The sequence below is a fragment of the Homarus americanus genome, unplaced genomic scaffold, assembly GCF_018991925.1.
Source record: "Homarus americanus isolate GMGI-L3 unplaced genomic scaffold, GMGI_Hamer_2.0 scaffold24922, whole genome shotgun sequence".
Classification (NCBI taxonomy): Eukaryota; Metazoa; Arthropoda; class Malacostraca; order Decapoda; family Nephropidae; genus Homarus; species Homarus americanus.
The window spans coordinates 1,733,137-1,751,999 of record NW_024722610.1 but is presented as its reverse complement, the minus strand read 5'-3'; the positions used below and the strand labels follow the sequence as shown (position 1 = coordinate 1,751,999).

At 39.1% G+C, this 18,863-nt stretch overlaps 8 protein-coding genes across 8 annotated transcripts; 4 read left to right on the top strand and 4 right to left on the bottom strand.

Annotated features, from left to right (window-relative positions):
- Window positions 1-714: 714 nt before the first annotated feature.
- LOC121862996 (shematrin-like protein 1) lies at window positions 715-1,369 on the top strand. Its single transcript, XM_042361454.1, has 2 exons — window positions 715-742; window positions 881-1,369. Exons 1-2 carry the CDS (start codon window positions 731-733, stop codon window positions 1,352-1,354), a joined length of 486 nt encoding a protein of 161 aa, XP_042217388.1. The 5' UTR covers window positions 715-730; the 3' UTR covers window positions 1,355-1,369.
- A 1,866-nt stretch (window positions 1,370-3,235) lies between these two features.
- LOC121862995 (keratin-associated protein 21-1-like) lies at window positions 3,236-3,999 on the bottom strand. The gene is made up of 2 exons (XM_042361453.1): window positions 3,929-3,999; window positions 3,236-3,791 (listed from the first exon to the last, which is right to left on the bottom strand). Exons 1-2 carry the CDS (start codon window positions 3,938-3,940, stop codon window positions 3,279-3,281), a joined length of 525 nt encoding a protein of 174 aa, XP_042217387.1. The 5' UTR covers window positions 3,941-3,999; the 3' UTR covers window positions 3,236-3,278.
- Window positions 4,000-5,287: 1,288 nt separating this feature from the next.
- Window positions 5,288-5,994, top strand: LOC121862994 (holotricin-3-like). Its single transcript, XM_042361452.1, has 2 exons — window positions 5,288-5,340; window positions 5,479-5,994. The coding sequence occupies exons 1-2, from the start codon at window positions 5,329-5,331 to the stop codon at window positions 5,950-5,952; spliced, it is 486 nt and encodes a 161-aa protein (XP_042217386.1). The 5' UTR covers window positions 5,288-5,328; the 3' UTR covers window positions 5,953-5,994.
- Window positions 5,995-7,881: 1,887 nt separating this feature from the next.
- Window positions 7,882-8,645, bottom strand: LOC121862993 (keratin-associated protein 21-1-like). Its single transcript, XM_042361450.1, has 2 exons — window positions 8,575-8,645; window positions 7,882-8,437 (listed from the first exon to the last, which is right to left on the bottom strand). Exons 1-2 carry the CDS (start codon window positions 8,584-8,586, stop codon window positions 7,925-7,927), a joined length of 525 nt encoding a protein of 174 aa, XP_042217384.1. The 5' UTR covers window positions 8,587-8,645; the 3' UTR covers window positions 7,882-7,924.
- Window positions 8,646-9,934: 1,289 nt separating this feature from the next.
- Window positions 9,935-10,641, top strand: LOC121862992 (holotricin-3-like). The gene is made up of 2 exons (XM_042361449.1): window positions 9,935-9,987; window positions 10,126-10,641. Exons 1-2 carry the CDS (start codon window positions 9,976-9,978, stop codon window positions 10,597-10,599), a joined length of 486 nt encoding a protein of 161 aa, XP_042217383.1. The 5' UTR covers window positions 9,935-9,975; the 3' UTR covers window positions 10,600-10,641.
- A 1,887-nt stretch (window positions 10,642-12,528) lies between these two features.
- On the bottom strand, window positions 12,529-13,292 carry LOC121862991 (keratin-associated protein 21-1-like). Its single transcript, XM_042361448.1, has 2 exons — window positions 13,222-13,292; window positions 12,529-13,084 (listed from the first exon to the last, which is right to left on the bottom strand). Exons 1-2 carry the CDS (start codon window positions 13,231-13,233, stop codon window positions 12,572-12,574), a joined length of 525 nt encoding a protein of 174 aa, XP_042217382.1. The 5' UTR covers window positions 13,234-13,292; the 3' UTR covers window positions 12,529-12,571.
- A 1,271-nt stretch (window positions 13,293-14,563) lies between these two features.
- Window positions 14,564-15,293, top strand: LOC121862990 (holotricin-3-like). The gene is made up of 2 exons (XM_042361447.1): window positions 14,564-14,639; window positions 14,778-15,293. The coding sequence occupies exons 1-2, from the start codon at window positions 14,628-14,630 to the stop codon at window positions 15,249-15,251; spliced, it is 486 nt and encodes a 161-aa protein (XP_042217381.1). The 5' UTR covers window positions 14,564-14,627; the 3' UTR covers window positions 15,252-15,293.
- A 1,841-nt stretch (window positions 15,294-17,134) lies between these two features.
- LOC121862989 (keratin-associated protein 21-1-like) lies at window positions 17,135-17,853 on the bottom strand. The gene is made up of 2 exons (XM_042361446.1): window positions 17,820-17,853; window positions 17,135-17,684 (listed from the first exon to the last, which is right to left on the bottom strand). Exons 1-2 carry the CDS (start codon window positions 17,829-17,831, stop codon window positions 17,178-17,180), a joined length of 519 nt encoding a protein of 172 aa, XP_042217380.1. The 5' UTR covers window positions 17,832-17,853; the 3' UTR covers window positions 17,135-17,177.
- Between the last annotated feature and the right edge of the window lie 1,010 nt (window positions 17,854-18,863).

Genomic DNA, 18,863 nt, shown 5'->3' with positions numbered 1-18,863 from the left:
AATAATAATAATAACATGCAGAAAATACCCCAATGTGTGATTGAAGTAAATTTTTAAATCGATGATTTTTTTATTTTAAATTTGTTATTTGTTTAAACGTGGATGTCTGAAGAGTAAAATAATGAAAGAAAAAAACTGTATATTGATCAAGGTAGATTTGGATATACATTTTTTAACTATTGGACCGATATTTGCAGCAATAGCATCAGTTTAAGACATCAGAAACGGATACACCTTGTCCTTTTATTCTGCTCCCCACTGTGACATTATTCCTATCACTAACGTTTTTGCCTAAGGCCTCCTTTACACGAGTTTTTTTCTGTATTGAGACATAATATACACGTGTCTATTACTGTATGTAAAAATCTATGCTCGCACATGCTTTTTTTTTCTTGGTGCGCTTCAGTTCAACTCCATTTGTTCATTATGGAGAATCCCACAACACAGGTCGTGTTTGAACTTCCACAATCAGTAGTTCTGTATTTCCCGGTACTTGGTCTCCAACGATGTTTTGTTGAAACTCAAGATTTTGAATCATTAATGACAAACCTTGTGTCTCTTTTTATAGTTTAAAAACCTGAGAATTTTCTGTAAAATTTCCTGTTAACGACGAGGTCAATGAGGGAGTCGGTGAGGGGGTTAGGACGGGGCGTGACTCTACGCGTTGTATACAGTATATAGAGAGGCAAGAATACTGCCAACACAGCCGCTTCATTTCCGACAACCAACCATGAGGACTCTGGTAAGATGCTCAACAAACCTTATAGCTGCTCTGCTTCATTTACTTAAAGTTGCCAGTCGGCATATCAGAATATATGTCATTGAATAAAATACATTATTGTGAAGTTTGATTCAGTTCACTACTATTTCTCACCCTCAGATCGTTGTACTGTTGGCCGCCTTCGTGGCAGCAGAGCAGAAGCGAGAAGCTGAGCCCTCATATGGCCTCACAAGCTATGGCCGCGATTATGAATACGAACACGGCATGAGTTACGGGCATAGGCACGGCTACGGCTATGGCCCCGAAGTATCTTACCACCCCTATCGCATCCATTCCGTCAGCCATATCCTTCACAAGCGTGACGCTGAACCCTCTTACGGCCTTGGGTATGGCTACGGACATAGCGTTGGTTATGGTCATGGCTCTGGATATGGCATAGGTTATGGCTACGGACACAGTATTAATCAGTATCCCTACCATGGCCACTCCTACGTCCACTCCCATGGTATTGGCAAGAGAGCTGCTGAACCCAGTAATATGTATGGTTACTCTGGGTACGGGTACGGTCACCACCCTAGGTACGGCCACTCCTACCAACACAGATCTGTACATCCTTATTTCGACTACTATTAAAACTGTTCTGTCATGTTGCACTGAAATAAAACTAAACTTTCATTTGCTGTTGTTTATTCCTCTATTTTGTGTGATTTATGTTGAGGTGGAAGCATGTTGAGACGATCGAAAGTTTTATTAATTAATTCTCCCAGTTTATCACTGGGTAAGACTTTCATGTCAGGAATTGCTATGAACCTTAAACATGTGAGAATTAATGAATGGTGTAAACATACACTCATATTATCAGTACCAACCACAGTGTTACTGCTATTATGTAAAGCATAACGTACTGAAGTCATACATGAACTGTACCTTCATAATCGTTCAGTGTTTTCAGTAAGAACAGCTTGACCTCACTATATCTCTATGTATTAAGATTGTGTCTGAGGTGCAGTAGGATAAGACGGTAAAAAATAACCTAAAAATTTGAGGTGGTCTTACCTTTCATCAGTAGTCGTGGAAGCCACCAGGATGGTGCTCCCACTGGCCTATGGTAGGTGCTATAATAATCGACACTTAGGCTTTTTTATGAGCTGTTTTTTGTTTATCATGAGACACTGCCTTGCGATTTAGAAATCTTTGGAGTTTAATAGGACCTTTCACACGAACGTACGCAAAAAATAAAAAGATTACATTGATGCTGACCGAACGCTTGTACAGTTCCTTTCACTTCCTCCTTTAACAGAGAACCACGACTGCGTTTAGTTAAAGGACTCGTAGCACTCGAAGTAATATCTTTTCAACTGAACGGCAGCGTAGTCGACGATTAGAAGTTTTTGCAGTGTTACGAAGACTAGGGCCCACCAAGGTGCAACTAAACGCAGTCTTGCTTCACTGTTGAAAGAGGGAGTGAAGGGAACTGTACAAGCGTTCGGCCAGCATCAACGTAATATTTTTTTATTTTTTTATTTTTTTTGCGTAAGTCCGTGTGAAAAGTCCCAATGTACCCCATTAATTTCTAAATCGCGCAGCAAGTGTGGCATAATTAAAACAAAACGCTCGTGAGAATGAGGCCCGCGTGTCATGCACCCGCCAATGATAACAAGTTTCTCAGCCCCAGTGGTCGCCTGGAGGTTCTGACGACGACTGATAACAGGGAGGACCACCTCGAAAACTTTAGAATATTTCTTAGACTTTGTCCTGAAACATGCTAAGAGAGAATCTTAATACACACAAAAACAGTAAGGTAAAGCTGTTATTATTGGGAACACTGAAAAATTATGAGTGTGGTTAATGCTTGACATTACTGCATTATGGTTTACACGACAAGAGTAACACTGACTGGTACTGCTGGTACTTTCCTGTTTAAGATTTATAACACTTCCCGACAAAATAAATAATAGGAGAGTAAATTAAAATAAAGTTTTATCGTTTCAATATTTTTTTATATATATTATTTTTTTTTTTTACGGGCATTAGCCCATCCGGGCACAGGTCACTGACCCACATCGGGGCCTGGAGGACGAAAATGTAATAATAATAACAATTATAATAATATTTTGTTCATAGTAATTAAAATTTATACTACAAATTAAAAATAAAATAATAACAATAATAAAAAGAATACTGGTAAATAATAATAATAATAATAATAATAATAATAATAATAATAATAATAATAATAATAATAATAATAGAGCCATAAATAAATAAAAAAAATGAAAAAGATCAATGGTGAGAAACAATATATGTATGTTGTGTTGTCAGAATAGGAGAAACAATAGAGACCCTGCAATTGTATGTATATGAGGCAGAAAGTCAGATGAGCAACCTGGGACTTGGTCACAATTTTCGTGATGCAATATAGCAGCAGGGTCTACCATTAGACAGCACATTATGCTTCCAATGCTTCCATCTCGACAAAATATCACACAAAACAGAGGCAAAAACAGCAACAAATGAAACTTTTAGTTTTATTTCAGTGCAACATGACAGAACAGTTTTAATAGTAGCCGTAAGAGGGAAGCACAACACCGGATCTGTGTTGGTAGGAGTGGCCATACCCAGGGTGGTGGACGCCCGTGTTGTAGCCATACACTGCTCCGTGGCCATGGACGAGACCGTGACCATACCCATACCCAGGGTAACCATAGATATTGCTGGGCTCAGCAGACCTTTTGCCAATACCATGGGAGTGAACATAGGAGTGGCCATGGTATGGGTGGTGAGCAATACCGTGCCCGTAGCCATAACCATGGCCATAGCCTAAGCCATAGCCATGGCCGTAGCCATACCCGAGACCGTAGGAAGGTTCAGCATCACGCTTGTGAAGGATATGATTGTAGGAGTGGCTGGCGGAATGGAGGCCGTAGGGGTGGTAAGATGCCACTGGTCTGTAGCCGTAGCTGTGCCCATGCCCGTAACGATAACCGTGGCCGTAGTTAGTGAGGCCGTATGAGGGCTCAGCCTCGCGCTTCTGCTCTGCTGCCACGAAGGCGGCCAACAGTACAACGATCTGAGGGAGAGAAATATTAATGAACTCAACAAACTTCACAATTATGTATTTTATTCTTTGTCATATTATCTGATACGCCTGCTGGCATCTTTTAGTAAATGGGATAGAACAGCTATAAGGTTTGTTGAGCATCTTACCAGAGTCCTCATGGTTGGTTGTCGGTAGCGAAGCGGCTGTGTCAGGGTAGTATTCTCCTCTCTATATATACAACGTGGAGTCTAGCCCCGCCCTAAAGCCCTCGCCGACTTCCTCACTGACGGTGACCTCGTCGCTAACGTGAAATTTTACAGTAACTCTTAAATCGTTCAGCTATAGATAGACACACAAGGCCTATCATAGGTGTTAACAGATATTAGTGTTATTACTGGGAACAACTAAGGGATGTTGGCGCATATTCTAGATTAGAAAATGCATTGGTCATAAATTTTTGAGAATTAGATAATATACCATGCATCATTTTTTTTTTTTTAACAAATTGGACTTTTTTCAGTAATCAGCACTGAGGAGATGTAAGTACTTCTTTCCTGGAGATAAAGAATTTTAAACGATAATAACGACTAGACTTTGGAAATTTACCAAAGAAATCATCATTCATGTATAATCTTCTTTAACATATTTCATAAAACGTATGTCTCAATATAAGTCATCAACGATAAGACATGGATAAGAGACAAAACATTTTAGGTCAAAGTCAACAATAAAGTCTGCTAGAGTCCTCTGTGGGAGATTCTTTTGATTTTTAATACTGAATAATAATAATAATAATAATAATAATAATAATAATAATAATAATAATAATAATAATAATAATAATAACAACATGCAGAAAATATTCCAATGTGTGATTGAAGTAAATTTTTAAATCCATGATTTTTTTTATTTTAAATTTGTTATTTGTTTAAACGTGGATGTCTGAAGAGTAAAATAATGAAAGAAAAAACTGTATATTGATCAAGGTAGATTTGGTTATACTTTTTTTAACTATTGGACCGATGTTTGCAGCAATAGCATTAGTTTAAGACATCAGAAACGGATACACCTTGTCCTCTTATTCTGCTCCCCACTGTGACATTATTCCTATCACTAACGTTTTTGCCTAAGGCCTCCTTTACACGAGTTTTTTTTCTGTATTGAGACATAATATACACGTGTCTATTACTGTATGTAAAAATCTATGCTCGCACATGCTTTTTTTTTCTTGGTGCGCTTCAGTTCAACTCCATTTGTTCATTATGGAGAATCCCACAACACAGGTCGTGTTTGAACTTCCACAATCAGTAGTTCTGTATTTCCCGGTACTTGGTCTCCCACGATGTTTTGTTGAAACTCAAGATTTTTGAATCATTAATAACAAACCTTGTGTCTCTTTTTATAGTTTAAAAACCTGAGAATTTTCTGTAAAATTTCCTGTTAACGACGAGGTCAATGAGGGAGTTGATGAGGGGGTTAGGACGGGGCGTGACTCTACGCGTTGTATACAGTATATAGAGAGGCGAGAATACTGCCAACACAGCCGCTTCATTTCCGACAACCAACCATGAGGACTCTGGTAAGATGCTCAACAAACCTTATAGCTGTTCTGCTTCATTTACTTAAAGTTGCCAGTCGGCATATCAGAATATATGTCAATGAAGAAAATACATTATTGTGAAGTTTGATTCAGTTCACTACTATTTCTCTCCCTCAGATCTTTGTACTGTTGGCCGCCTTCGTGGCAGCAGAGCAGAAGCGAGAAGCTGAGCCCTCATATGGCCTCACAAGCTATGGCCGCGATTATGAATACGAACACGGCATGAGTTACGGGCATAGGCACGGCTACGGCTATGGCCCCGTAGTATCTTACCACCCCTATCGCATCCATTCCGTCAGCCATATCCTTCACAAGCGTGACGCTGAACCCTCTTACGGCCTTGGGTATGGCTACGGACATAGCGTTGGTTACGGTCATGGCTCTGGATATGGCATGGGTTATGGCTACGGACACAGTATTAATCAGTACCCCTACCATGGCCACTCCTACGTCCACTCCCATGGTATTGGCAAGAGAGCTGCTGAACCCAGTAATATGTATGGTTACTCTGGGTACGGGTACGGTCACCACCCTGGGTATGGCCACTCCTACCAACACAGATCTGTACATCCTTATTTCGGCTACTATTAAAACTGTTCTGTCATGTTGCACTGAAATAAAACTAAACTTTCATTTGCTCTTGTTTGTTCCTCTATTTTGTGTGATTTTTGTTGAGGTGGAAGCATGTTGAGACGATCGAAAGTTTTATTAATTCATTCTCCCAGTTTATCACTGGGTAAAACTTTCATGTCAGGAATTGTTATGAACCTTAAACATGTGAGAATTAATGAATGATGAAAACATACACTCATATTATCAGTACCAATCACAGTGTTACTGCTATTATGTAAAGCATAACGTACTGAAGTCATACATCAACTGTACCTTCAAAATCGTTCAGTGTTTTCAGTAAGAACAGCTTGACCTCACTATATCTCTATGTATTAAGATTGTGTCTGAGGTGCAGTAGGATAAGACGGTAAAAAATAACCTAAAAATTTGAGGTGGTCTTACCTTTCATCAGTAGTCGTGGAAGCCACCAGGATGGTGCTCCCACTGGCCTATGGTAGGTGCTATAATAATCGACACTTAGGCTTTTTTATGAGCTGTTTTTTGTTTATCATGAGACACTGCCTTGCGATTTAGAAATCTTTGGAGTTTAATAGGACCTTTCACACGAACGTACGCAATAAATAAAAAGATTACATTGATGCTGACCGAACGCTTGTACAGTTCCTTTCACTTCCACCTTTAACAGAGAACCACGACTGCGTTTAGTTAAAGGACTCGTAGCACTCGAAGTAATATCTTTTCAACTGAACGGCAGCGTAGTCGACGATTAGAAGTTTTTGCAGTGTTACGCAGACTAGGGCCCACCAAGGTGCAACTAAACGCAGTCTTGCTTCACTGTTGAAAGAGGGAGTGAAGGGAACTGTACAAGCGTTCGGTCAGCATCAACGTAATCTTTTTTCTTTTTTTCTTTTTTTTGCGTAAGTCTGTGTGAAAATTCCCAATGTACCCCATTAATTTCTAAATCGCGCAGCAAGTGTGGCATAATTAAACCAAAACGCTCGTGAGAATGAGGCCCGCGTGTCATGCACGCGCCAATGATAACAAGTTTCTCAGCCCCAGTGGTCTCCTGGAGGCTCTGACGACGACTGATAACAGGGAGGACCACCTTAAAAACTTTAGAATATTTCTTAGACTTTGTCCTGAAACATGCTAAGAGAGAATCTTAATACACACAAAAACAGTAAGGTAAAGCTGTTATTATTGGGAACACTGAAAAATTATGAGTGTGGTTAATGCTTGACATTACTGCATTATTGTTTACATGACAAGAGTAATACTGACTGGTACTGCTGGTACTTTCCTGTTTAAGATTTATAACACTTCCCGACAAAATAAATAATAGGAGAGTAAATTAAAATAAAGTTTTATCGTTTCAATATTTTTTTATATTTTTATATTTTTTTTTTACGGGCATTAGCCCATCCGGGCACAGGTCACTGACCCACATCGGGGCCTGGAGGACGAAAATGTAATAATAATAATTATAATAATATTTTGTTCATGGTAATTAAAATATATACTACAAATTAAAAATAAAATAATAACAATAATAAAAAGAATACTGGTATTAATAATAATAATAATAATAATAATAATAATAATAATAGTAATAATAATAATAATAATCATAATAATAATAATAATAATAATAATAATAATAATAATAATAATAATAATAATAATAGAGCCATAAATAAATAAAAAAAATGAAAAAGATCAATGGTGAGAAACAATATATGTATGTTGTGTTGTCAGAATAGGAGAAACAATAGAGACCCTGCAATTGTATGTATATGAGGCAGAAAGTCAGATGAGCAACCTGGGACTTGGTCATAATTTTCGTGATGCAATATAGCAGCAGGGTCTACCATTAGACAGCACATTATGCTTCCAATGCTTCCATCTCGACAAAATATCACACAAAACAGAGGCAAAAACAGCAACAAATGAAACTTTTAGTTTTATTTCAGTGCAACATGACAGAACAGTTTTAATAGTAGCCGTAAGAAGGAAGCACAACACCGGATCTGTGTTGGTAGGAGTGGCCATACCCAGGGTGGTGGACGCCCGTGTTGTAGCCGTACACTGCTCCGTGGCCATGGACGAGACCGTGACCATACCCATACCCAGGGTAACCATAGATATTGCTGGGCTCAGCAGACCTTTTGCCAATACCATGGGAGTGAACATAGGAGTGGCCATGGTATGGGTGGTGAGCAATACCGTGCCCGGAGCCATAACCATGGCCATAGCCTAAGCCATACCCATGGCCGTAGCCATACCCGAGCCCGTAGGAAGGTTCAGCATCACGCTTGTGAAGGATATGGTTGTAGGAGTGGCTGGCGGAATGGAGGCCGTAGGGGTGGTAAGATGCCACTGGTCTGTAACCGTAGCGGTGCCCATGCCCGTAACGATAACCGTGGCCGTAGTTAGTGAGGCCGTATGAGGGCTCAGCCTCGCGCTTCTGCTCTGCTGCCACGAAGGCGGCCAACAGTACAACGATCTGAGGGAGAGAAATATTAATGAACTCAACAAACTTCACAATTATGTATTTTATTCTTTGTCATATTATCTGATACGCCTGCTGGCATCTTTTAGTAAATGGGATAGAACAGCTATAAGGTTTGTTGAGCATCTTACCAGAGTCCTCATGGTTGGTTGTCGGTAGCGAAGCGGCTGTGTCAGGGTAGTATTCTCCTCTCTATATATACAACGTGGAGTCTAGCCCCGCCCTAAAGCCCTCGCCGACTTCCTCACTGACGGTGACCTCGTCGCTAACGTGAAATTTTACAGTAACTCTTAAATCGTTCAGCTATAGATAGACACACAAGGCCTATCATAGGTAGTTAACAGATATTGGTGTTATTACTGGGAACAACTAAGGGATGTTGGCGCATATTCTAGATTAGAAAATGCATTGGTCATAAATTTTTGAGAATTAGATAATATACCATGCATCATTTTTTTTTTTTTAACAAATTGGACTTTTTTCAGTAATCAGCACTGAGGAGATGTAAGTACTTCTTTCCTGGAGATAAAGAATTTTAAACGATAATAACGACTAGACTTTGGAAATTTACCAAAGAAATCATCATTCATGTATAATCTTCTTTAACATATTTCATAAAACGTATGTCTCAATATAAGTCATCAACGATAAGACATGGATAAGAGACAAAACATTTTAGGTCAAAGTCAACAATAAAGTCTGCTAGAGTCCTCTGTGGGAGATTCTTTTGATTTTTAATACTGAATAATAATAATAATAATAATAATAATAATAATAATAATAATAATAATAATAATAATAATAATAATAACAACATGCAGAAAATATTCCAATGTGTGATTGAAGTAAATTTTTAAATCCATGATTTTTTTTATTTTAAATTTGTTATTTGTTTAAACGTGGATGTCTGAAGAGTAAAATAATGAAAGAAAAAACTGTATATTGATCAAGGTAGATTTGGTTATACTTTTTTTAACTATTGGACCGATGTTTGCAGCAATAGCATTAGTTTAAGACATCAGAAACGGATACACCTTGTCCTTTTATTCTGCTCCCCACTGTGACATTATTCCTATCACTAACGTTTTTGCCTAAGGCCTCCTTTACACGAGTTTTTTTTCTGTATTGAGACATAATATACACGTGTCTATTACTGTATGTAAAAATCTATGCTCGCACATGCTTTTTTTTTCTTGGTGCGCTTCAGTTCAACTCCATTTGTTCATTATGGAGAATCCCACAACACAGGTCGTGTTTGAACTTCCACAATCAGTAGTTCTGTATTTCCCGGTACTTGGTCTCCCACGATGTTTTGTTGAAACTCAAGATTTTTGAATCATTAATAACAAACCTTGTGTCTCTTTTTATAGTTTAAAAACCTGAGAATTTTCTGTAAAATTTCCTGTTAACGACGAGGTCAATGAGGGAGTTGATGAGGGGGTTAGGACGGGGCGTGACTCTACGCGTTGTATACAGTATATAGAGAGGCGAGAATACTGCCAACACAGCCGCTTCATTTCCGACAACCAACCATGAGGACTCTGGTAAGATGCTCAACAAACCTTATAGCTGTTCTGCTTCATTTACTTAAAGTTGCCAGTCGGCATATCAGAATATATGTCAATGAAGAAAATACATTATTGTGAAGTTTGATTCAGTTCACTACTATTTCTCTCCCTCAGATCTTTGTACTGTTGGCCGCCTTCGTGGCAGCAGAGCAGAAGCGAGAAGCTGAGCCCTCATATGGCCTCACAAGCTATGGCCGCGATTATGAATACGAACACGGCATGAGTTACGGGCATAGGCACGGCTACGGCTATGGCCCCGTAGTATCTTACCACCCCTATCGCATCCATTCCGTCAGCCATATCCTTCACAAGCGTGACGCTGAACCCTCTTACGGCCTTGGGTATGGCTACGGACATAGCGTTGGTTACGGTCATGGCTCTGGATATGGCATGGGTTATGGCTACGGACACAGTATTAATCAGTACCCCTACCATGGCCACTCCTACGTCCACTCCCATGGTATTGGCAAGAGAGCTGCTGAACCCAGTAATATGTATGGTTACTCTGGGTACGGGTACGGTCACCACCCTGGGTACGGCCACTCCTACCAACACAGATCTGTACATCCTTATTTCGGCTACTATTAAAACTGTTCTGTCATGTTGCACTGAAATAAAACTAAACTTTCATTTGCTCTTGTTTGTTCCTCTATTTTGTGTGATTTTTGTTGAGGTGGAAGCATGTTGAGACGATCGAAAGTTTTATTAATTCATTCTCCCAGTTTATCACTGGGTAAAACTTTCATGTCAGGAATTGTTATGAACCTTAAACATGTGAGAATTAATGAATGATGAAAACATACACTCATATTATCAGTACCAATCACAGTGTTACTGCTATTATGTAAAGCATAACGTACTGAAGTCATACATCAACTGTACCTTCAAAATCGTTCAGTGTTTTCAGTAAGAACAGCTTGACCTCACTATATCTCTATGTATTAAGATTGTGTCTGAGGTGCAGTAGGATAAGACGGTAAAAAATAACCTAAAAATTTGAGGTGGTCTTACCTTTCATCAGTAGTCGTGGAAGCCACCAGGATGGTGCTCCCACTGGCCTATGGTAGGTGCTATAATAATCGACACTTAGGCTTTTTTATGAGCTGTTTTTTGTTTATCATGAGACACTGCCTTGCGATTTAGAAATCTTTGGAGTTTAATAGGACCTTTCACACGAACGTACGCAATAAATAAAAAGATTACATTGATGCTGACCGAACGCTTGTACAGTTCCTTTCACTTCCACCTTTAACAGAGAACCACGACTGCGTTTAGTTAAAGGACTCGTAGCACTCGAAGTAATATCTTTTCAACTGAACGGCAGCGTAGTCGACGATTAGAAGTTTTTGCAGTGTTACGCAGACTAGGGCCCACCAAGGTGCAACTAAACGCAGTCTTGCTTCACTGTTGAAAGAGGGAGTGAAGGGAACTGTACAAGCGTTCGGTCAGCATCAACGTAATCTTTTTTCTTTTTTTCTTTTTTTTGCGTAAGTCTGTGTGAAAATTCCCAATGTACCCCATTAATTTCTAAATCGCGCAGCAAGTGTGGCATAATTAAACCAAAACGCTCGTGAGAATGAGGCCCGCGTGTCATGCACGCGCCAATGATAACAAGTTTCTCAGCCCCAGTGGTCTCCTGGAGGCTCTGACGACGACTGATAACAGGGAGGACCACCTTAAAAACTTTAGAATATTTCTTAGACTTTGTCCTGAAACATGCTAAGAGAGAATCTTAATACACACAAAAACAGTAAGGTAAAGCTGTTATTATTGGGAACACTGAAAAATTATGAGTGTGGTTAATGCTTGACATTACTGCATTATTGTTTACATGACAAGAGTAATACTGACTGGTACTGCTGGTACTTTCCTGTTTAAGATTTATAACACTTCCCGACAAAATAAATAATAGGAGAGTAAATTAAAATAAAGTTTTATCGTTTCAATATTTTTTTATATTTTTATATTTTTTTTTTACGGGCATTAGCCCATCCGGGCACAGGTCACTGACCCACATCGGGGCCTGGAGGACGAAAATGTAATAATAATAATTATAATAATATTTTGTTCATGGTAATTAAAATATATACTACAAATTAAAAATAAAATAATAACAATAATAAAAAGAATACTGGTATTAATAATAATAATAATAATAATAATAATAATAATAGTAATAATAATAATAATAATCATAATAATAATAATAATAATAATAATAATAATAATAATAATAATAATAATAATAATAATAGAGCCATAAATAAATAAAAAAAATGAAAAAGATCAATGGTGAGAAACAATATATGTATGTTGTGTTGTCAGAATAGGAGAAACAATAGAGACCCTGCAATTGTATGTATATGAGGCAGAAAGTCAGATGAGCAACCTGGGACTTGGTCATAATTTTCGTGATGCAATATAGCAGCAGGGTCTACCATTAGACAGCACATTATGCTTCCAATGCTTCCATCTCGACAAAATATCACACAAAACAGAGGCAAAAACAGCAACAAATGAAACTTTTAGTTTTATTTCAGTGCAACATGACAGAACAGTTTTAATAGTAGCCGTAAGAAGGAAGCACAACACCGGATCTGTGTTGGTAGGAGTGGCCATACCCAGGGTGGTGGACGCCCGTGTTGTAGCCGTACACTGCTCCGTGGCCATGGACGAGACCGTGACCATACCCATACCCAGGGTAACCATAGATATTGCTGGGCTCAGCAGACCTTTTGCCAATACCATGGGAGTGAACATAGGAGTGGCCATGGTATGGGTGGTGAGCAATACCGTGCCCGGAGCCATAACCATGGCCATAGCCTAAGCCATACCCATGGCCGTAGCCATACCCGAGACCGTAGGAAGGTTCAGCATCACGCTTGTGAAGGATATGGTTGTAGGAGTGGCTGGCGGAATGGAGGCCGTAGGGGTGGTAAGATGCCACTGGTCTGTAGCCGTAGCTGTGCCCATGCCCGTAACGATAACCGTGGCCGTAGTTAGTGAGGCCGTATGAGGGCTCAGCCTCGCGCTTCTGCTCTGCTGCCACGAAGGCGGCCAACAGTACAACGATCTGAGGGAGAGAAATATTAATGAACTCAACAAACTTCACAATTATGTATTTTATTCTTTGTCATATTATCTGATACGCCTGCTGGCATCTTTTAGTAAATGGGATAGAACAGCTATAAGGTTTGTTGAGCATCTTACCAGAGTCCTCATGGTTGGTTGTCGGTAGCGAAGCGGCTGTGTCAGGGTAGTATTCTCCTCTCTATATATACAACGTGGAGTCTAGCCCCGCCCTAAAGCCCTCGCCGACTTCCTCACTGACGGTGACCTCGTCGCTAACGTGAAATTTTACAGTAACTCTTAAATCGTTCAGCTATAGATAGACACACAAGGCCTATCATAGGTAGTTAACAGATATTGGTGTTATTACTGGGAACAACTAAGGGATGTTGGCGCATATTCTAGATTAGAAAATGCATTGGTCATAAATTTTTGAGAATTAGATAATATACCATGCATCATTTTTTTTTTTTTTAACAAATTGGACTTTTTTCAGTAATCAGCACTGAGGAGATGTAAGTACTTCTTTCCTGGAGATAAAGAATTTTAAACGATAATAACGACTAGACTTTGGAAATTTACCAAAAAAATCATCATTCATGTATAATCTTCTTTAACATATTTCATAAAACGTATGTCTCAATATAAGTCATCAACGATAAGACATGGATAAGAGACAAAACATTTTAGGTCAAAGTCAACAATAAAGTCTGCTAGAGTCCTCTGTGGGAGATTCTTTTGATTTTTAATACTGAATAATAATAATAATAATAATAATAATAATAATAATAATAATAATAATAATAATAATAATAATAATAATAACAACATGCAGAAAATATTCCAATGTGTGATTGAAGTAAATTTTTAAATCCATGATTTTTTTTATTTTAAATTTGTTATTTGTTTAAACGTGGATGTCTGAAGAGTAAAATAATGAAAGAAAAAAACTGTATATTGATCAAGGTAGATTTGGATATACATTTTTTAACTATTGGACCGATATTTGCAGCAATAGCATTAGTTTAAGACATCAGAAACGGATACACCTTGTCCTCTTATTCTGCTCCCCACTGTGACATTATTCCTATCACTAACGTTTTTGCCTAAGGCCTCCTTTACACGAGTTTTTTTTCTGTATTGAGACATAATATACACGTGTCTATTACTGTATGTAAAAATCTATGCTCGCACATGCTTTTTTTTTCTTGGTGCGCTTCAGTTCAACTCCATTTGTTCATTATGGAGAATCCCACAACACAGGTCGTGTTTGAACTTCCACAATCAGTAGTTCTGTATTTCCCGGTACTTGGTCTCCAACGATGTTTTGTTGAAACTCAAGATTTTTGAATCATTAATAACAAACCTTGTGTCTCTTTTTATAGTTTAAAAACCTGAGAATTTTCTGTAAAATTTCCTGTTAACGACGAGGTCAATGAGGGAGTTGATGAGGGGGTTAGGACGGGGCGTGACTCTACGCGTTGTATACAGTATATAGAGAGGCGAGAATACTGCCAACACAGCCGCTTCATTTCCGACAACCAACCATGAGGACTCTGGTAAGATGCTCAACAAACCTTACAGCTGTTCTGCTTCATTTACTTAAAGTTGCCAGTCGGCATATCAGAATATATGTCATTGAAGAAAATACATTATTGTGAAGTTTGATTCAGTTCACTACTATTTCTCACCCTCAGATCGTTGTACTGTTGGCCGCCTTCGTGGCAGCAGAGCAGAAGCGAGAAGCTGAGCCCTCATATGGCCTCACAAGCTATGGCCGCGATTATGAATACGAACACGGCATGAGTTACGGGCATAGGCACGGCTACGGCTATGGCCCCGTAGTATCTTACCACCCCTATCGCATCCATTCCGTCAGCCATATCCTTCACAAGCGTGACGCTGAACCCTCTTACGGCCTTGGGTATGGCTACGGACATAGCGTTGGTTATGGTCATGGCTCTGGATATGGCATGGGTTATGGCTACGGACACAGTATTAATCAGTACCCCTACCATGGCCACTCCTACGTCCACTCCCATGGTATTGGCAAGAGAGCTGCTGAACCCAGTAATATGTATGGTTACTCTGGGTACGGGTACGGTCACCACCCTGGGTACGGCCACTCCTACCAACACAGATCTGTACATCCTTATTTCGGCTACTATTAAAACTGTTCTGTCATGTTGCACTGAAATAAAACTAAACTTTCATTTGCTGTTGTTTGTTCCTCTATTTTGTGTGATTTTTGTTGAGGTGGAAGCATGTTGAGACGATCGAAAGTTTTATTAATTCATTCTCCCAGTTTATCACTGGGTAAAACTTTCATGTCAGGAATTGTTATGAACCTTAAACATGTGAGAATTAATGAATGATGAAAACATACACTCATATTATCAGTACCAATCACAGTGTTACTGCTATTATGTAAAGCATAACGTACTGAAGTCATACATCAACTGTACCTTCATAATCGTTCAGTGTTTTCAGTAAGAACAGCTTGACCTCACTATATCTCTATGTATTAAGATTGTGTCTGAGGTGCAGTAGGATAAGATGGTAAAAAATAACCTAAAAATTTGAGGTGGTCTTACCTTTCATCAGTAGTCGAGGAAGCCACCAGGATGGTGCTCCCACTGGCCTATGGTAGGTGCTATAATAATCGACACTTAGGCTTTTTTATGAGCTGTTTTTTGTTTATCATGAGACACTGCCTTGCGATTTAGAAATCTTTGGAGTTTAATAGGACCTTTCACACGAACGTACGCAATAAATAAAACTATTACATTGATGCTGACCGAACGCTTGTACAGTTCCTTTCACTTCCACCTTTAACAGAGAACCACGACTGCGTTTAGTTAAAGGACTCGTAGCACTCGAAGTAATATCTTTTCAACTGAACGGCAGCGTAGTCGACGATTAGAAGTTTTTGCAGTGTTACGCAGACTAGGGCCCACCAAGGTGCAACTAAACGCAGTCTTGCTTCACTGTTGAAAGAGGGAGTGAAGGGAACTGTACAAGCGTTCGGTCAGCATCAACGTAATCTTTTTTCTTTTTTTCTTTTTTTTTGCGTAAGTCCGTGTGAAAATTCCCAATGTACCCCATTAATTTCTAAATCGCGCAGCAAGTGTGGCATAATTAAAACAAAACGCTCGTGAGAATGAGGCCCGCGTGTCATGCACGCGCCAATGATAACAAGTTTCTCAGCCCCAGTGGTCTCCTGGAGGCTCTGACGACGACTGATAACAGGGAGGACCACCTTAAAAACTTTAGAATATTTCTTAGACTTTGTCCTGAAACATGCTAAGAGAGAATCTTAATACACACAAAAACAGTAAGGTAAAGCTGTTATTATTGGGAACACTGAAAAATTATGAGTGTGGTTAATGCTTGACATTACTGCATTATTGTTTACATAACAAGAGTAATACTGACTGGTACTGCTGGTACTTTCCTGTTTAAGATTTATAACACTTCCCGACAAAATAAATAATAGGAGAGTAAATTAAAATAAAGTTTTTTCGTTTCAATATTTTTTTATATTTTTATATTTTTTTTTTTACGGGCATTAGCCCATCCGGGCACAGGTCACTGACCCACATCGGGGCCTGGAGGACGAAAATGTAATAATAATAACAATTATAATAATATTTTGTTCATAGTAATTAAAATTTATACTACAAATTAAAAATAAAATAATAACAATAATAAAAAGAATACTGGTAATAATAATAATAATAATAATAATAATAATAATAATAATAATAATAATAATAATAATAATAATAATAGAGCCATAAATAAATAAAAAAAATGAAAAAGATCAATGGTGAGAAACAATATATGTATGTTGTGTTGTCAGAATAGGAGAAACAATAGAGACCCTGCAATTGTATGTATATGAGGCAGAAAGTCAGATGAGCAACCTGGGACTTGGTCACAATTTTCGTGATGCAATATAGCAGCAGGGTCTACCATTAGACAGCACATTATGCTTCCAATGCTTCCATCTCGACAAAATATCACACAAAACAGAGGCAAAAACAGCAACAAATGAAACTTTTAGTTTTATTTCAGTGCAACATGACAGAACAGTTTTAATAGTAGCCGTAAGAAGGAAGCACAACACCGGATCTGTGTTGGTAGGAGTGGCCATACCCAGGGTGGTGGACGCCCGTGTTGTAGCCATACACTGCTCCGTGGCCATGGACGAGACCGTGACCATACCCATACCCAGGGTAACCATAGATATTGCTGGGCTCAGCAGCTCTTTTGCCAATACCATGGGAGTGAACATAGGAGTGGCCATGGTATGGGTGGTGAGCAATACCGTGCCCGTAGCCATAACCATGGCCATAGCCTAAGCCATGGCCGTAGCCATACCCGAGCCCGTAGGAAGGTTCAGCATCACGCTTGTGAAGGATATGATTGTAGGAGTGGCTGGCGGAATGGAGGCCGTAGGGGTGGTAAGATGCCACTGGTCTGTAGCCGTAGCTGTGCCCATGTCCGTAACGATAACCGTGGCCGTAGTTAGTGAGGCCGTATGAGGGCTCAGCCTCGCGCTTCTGCTCTGCTGCCACGAAGGCGGCCAACAGTACAACGATCTGAGGGAGAGAAATATTAATGAACTCAACAAACTTCACAATTATGTATTTTATTCTGTCATATTATCTGATACGCCTGCTGGCATCTTTTAGTAAATGGGATAGAACAGCTATAAGGTTTGTTGAGCATCTTACCAGAGTCCTCATGGTTGGCTGTCGGTAGTGAAGTGGCTGTGTCAGGCAGTATTCTCGTCTTTCTATATATACAACGTGGAGTCTGGCCCCGCCCAAAGCCCCTCACCGACCTCGTCGCTAACGTGAAACTGTACCGCAAACTTGAAGGTCGCTTAGCTATAGATAGACACACAAGGCCCGTTAGAAGTGATTAACAGATATTGATGTTAAAATGTATGATTTCGCTTCAACAACTAAGATCTTTAACAAAAGTTTTTTATATTAGGAAATACACTAGCTGTTAAATGTTAGAATATTAGATTATTTTTTCCAACAGACTATCTAAAACTTTTTGATAGGTCTGCAATGGGAAAATGTGGGTATCTCTCTCTCCCGGAAATAGAGATTTAAAATGGCAATAACATCTAGACTTAGACATTTACCAGCGTAAACAACACACCATATATCATCCTCTTTAACATATTTTATAAAAGTTGTAGAACATAGAAAAGTGTCTAGATATACTGTAAGTCTTCAAGGATAAGACAATAACACTGTCGTACATAAGAATGGAGGAAACTGCAGCGGGCCTATTGGCCCAGACTGGGCAGTCCCATTTACACCCAACCCCTATCGCTCATATATCCATCCAACCTATGTTTGAAGCTATCCAGCTTATTCGAGTTAACGATGATGTTTGGTAACTTGTTACATTCATCCACTACTCTATTTCCAAACCCATGTTTACCTATCTCACACGGAGTCCAGTGATTAATACTAATGGAAGATGTTCAGTGATTTAGAATCTTAGTAATATGTCTCATAATAGTATATAATAACGCCTTTTACCTCCTATAAATCACCACCAACTTCTTGCATCTATTAGTCAGCCAGTCACTCTTTTTGTTAGCCTGTCAGCAAGAATGTCAGTCAGTAGCCCAGTTAGTCAGTCACGAATGGCAATCAATAGATTAGTCTGTCAGTCATCAGTAAATAAATCAGTAAATCAGTCAGTCAATCAGTCAGTAAGTCAGTCAGTCAATCAATAAGTCAGTCAATCAGTCA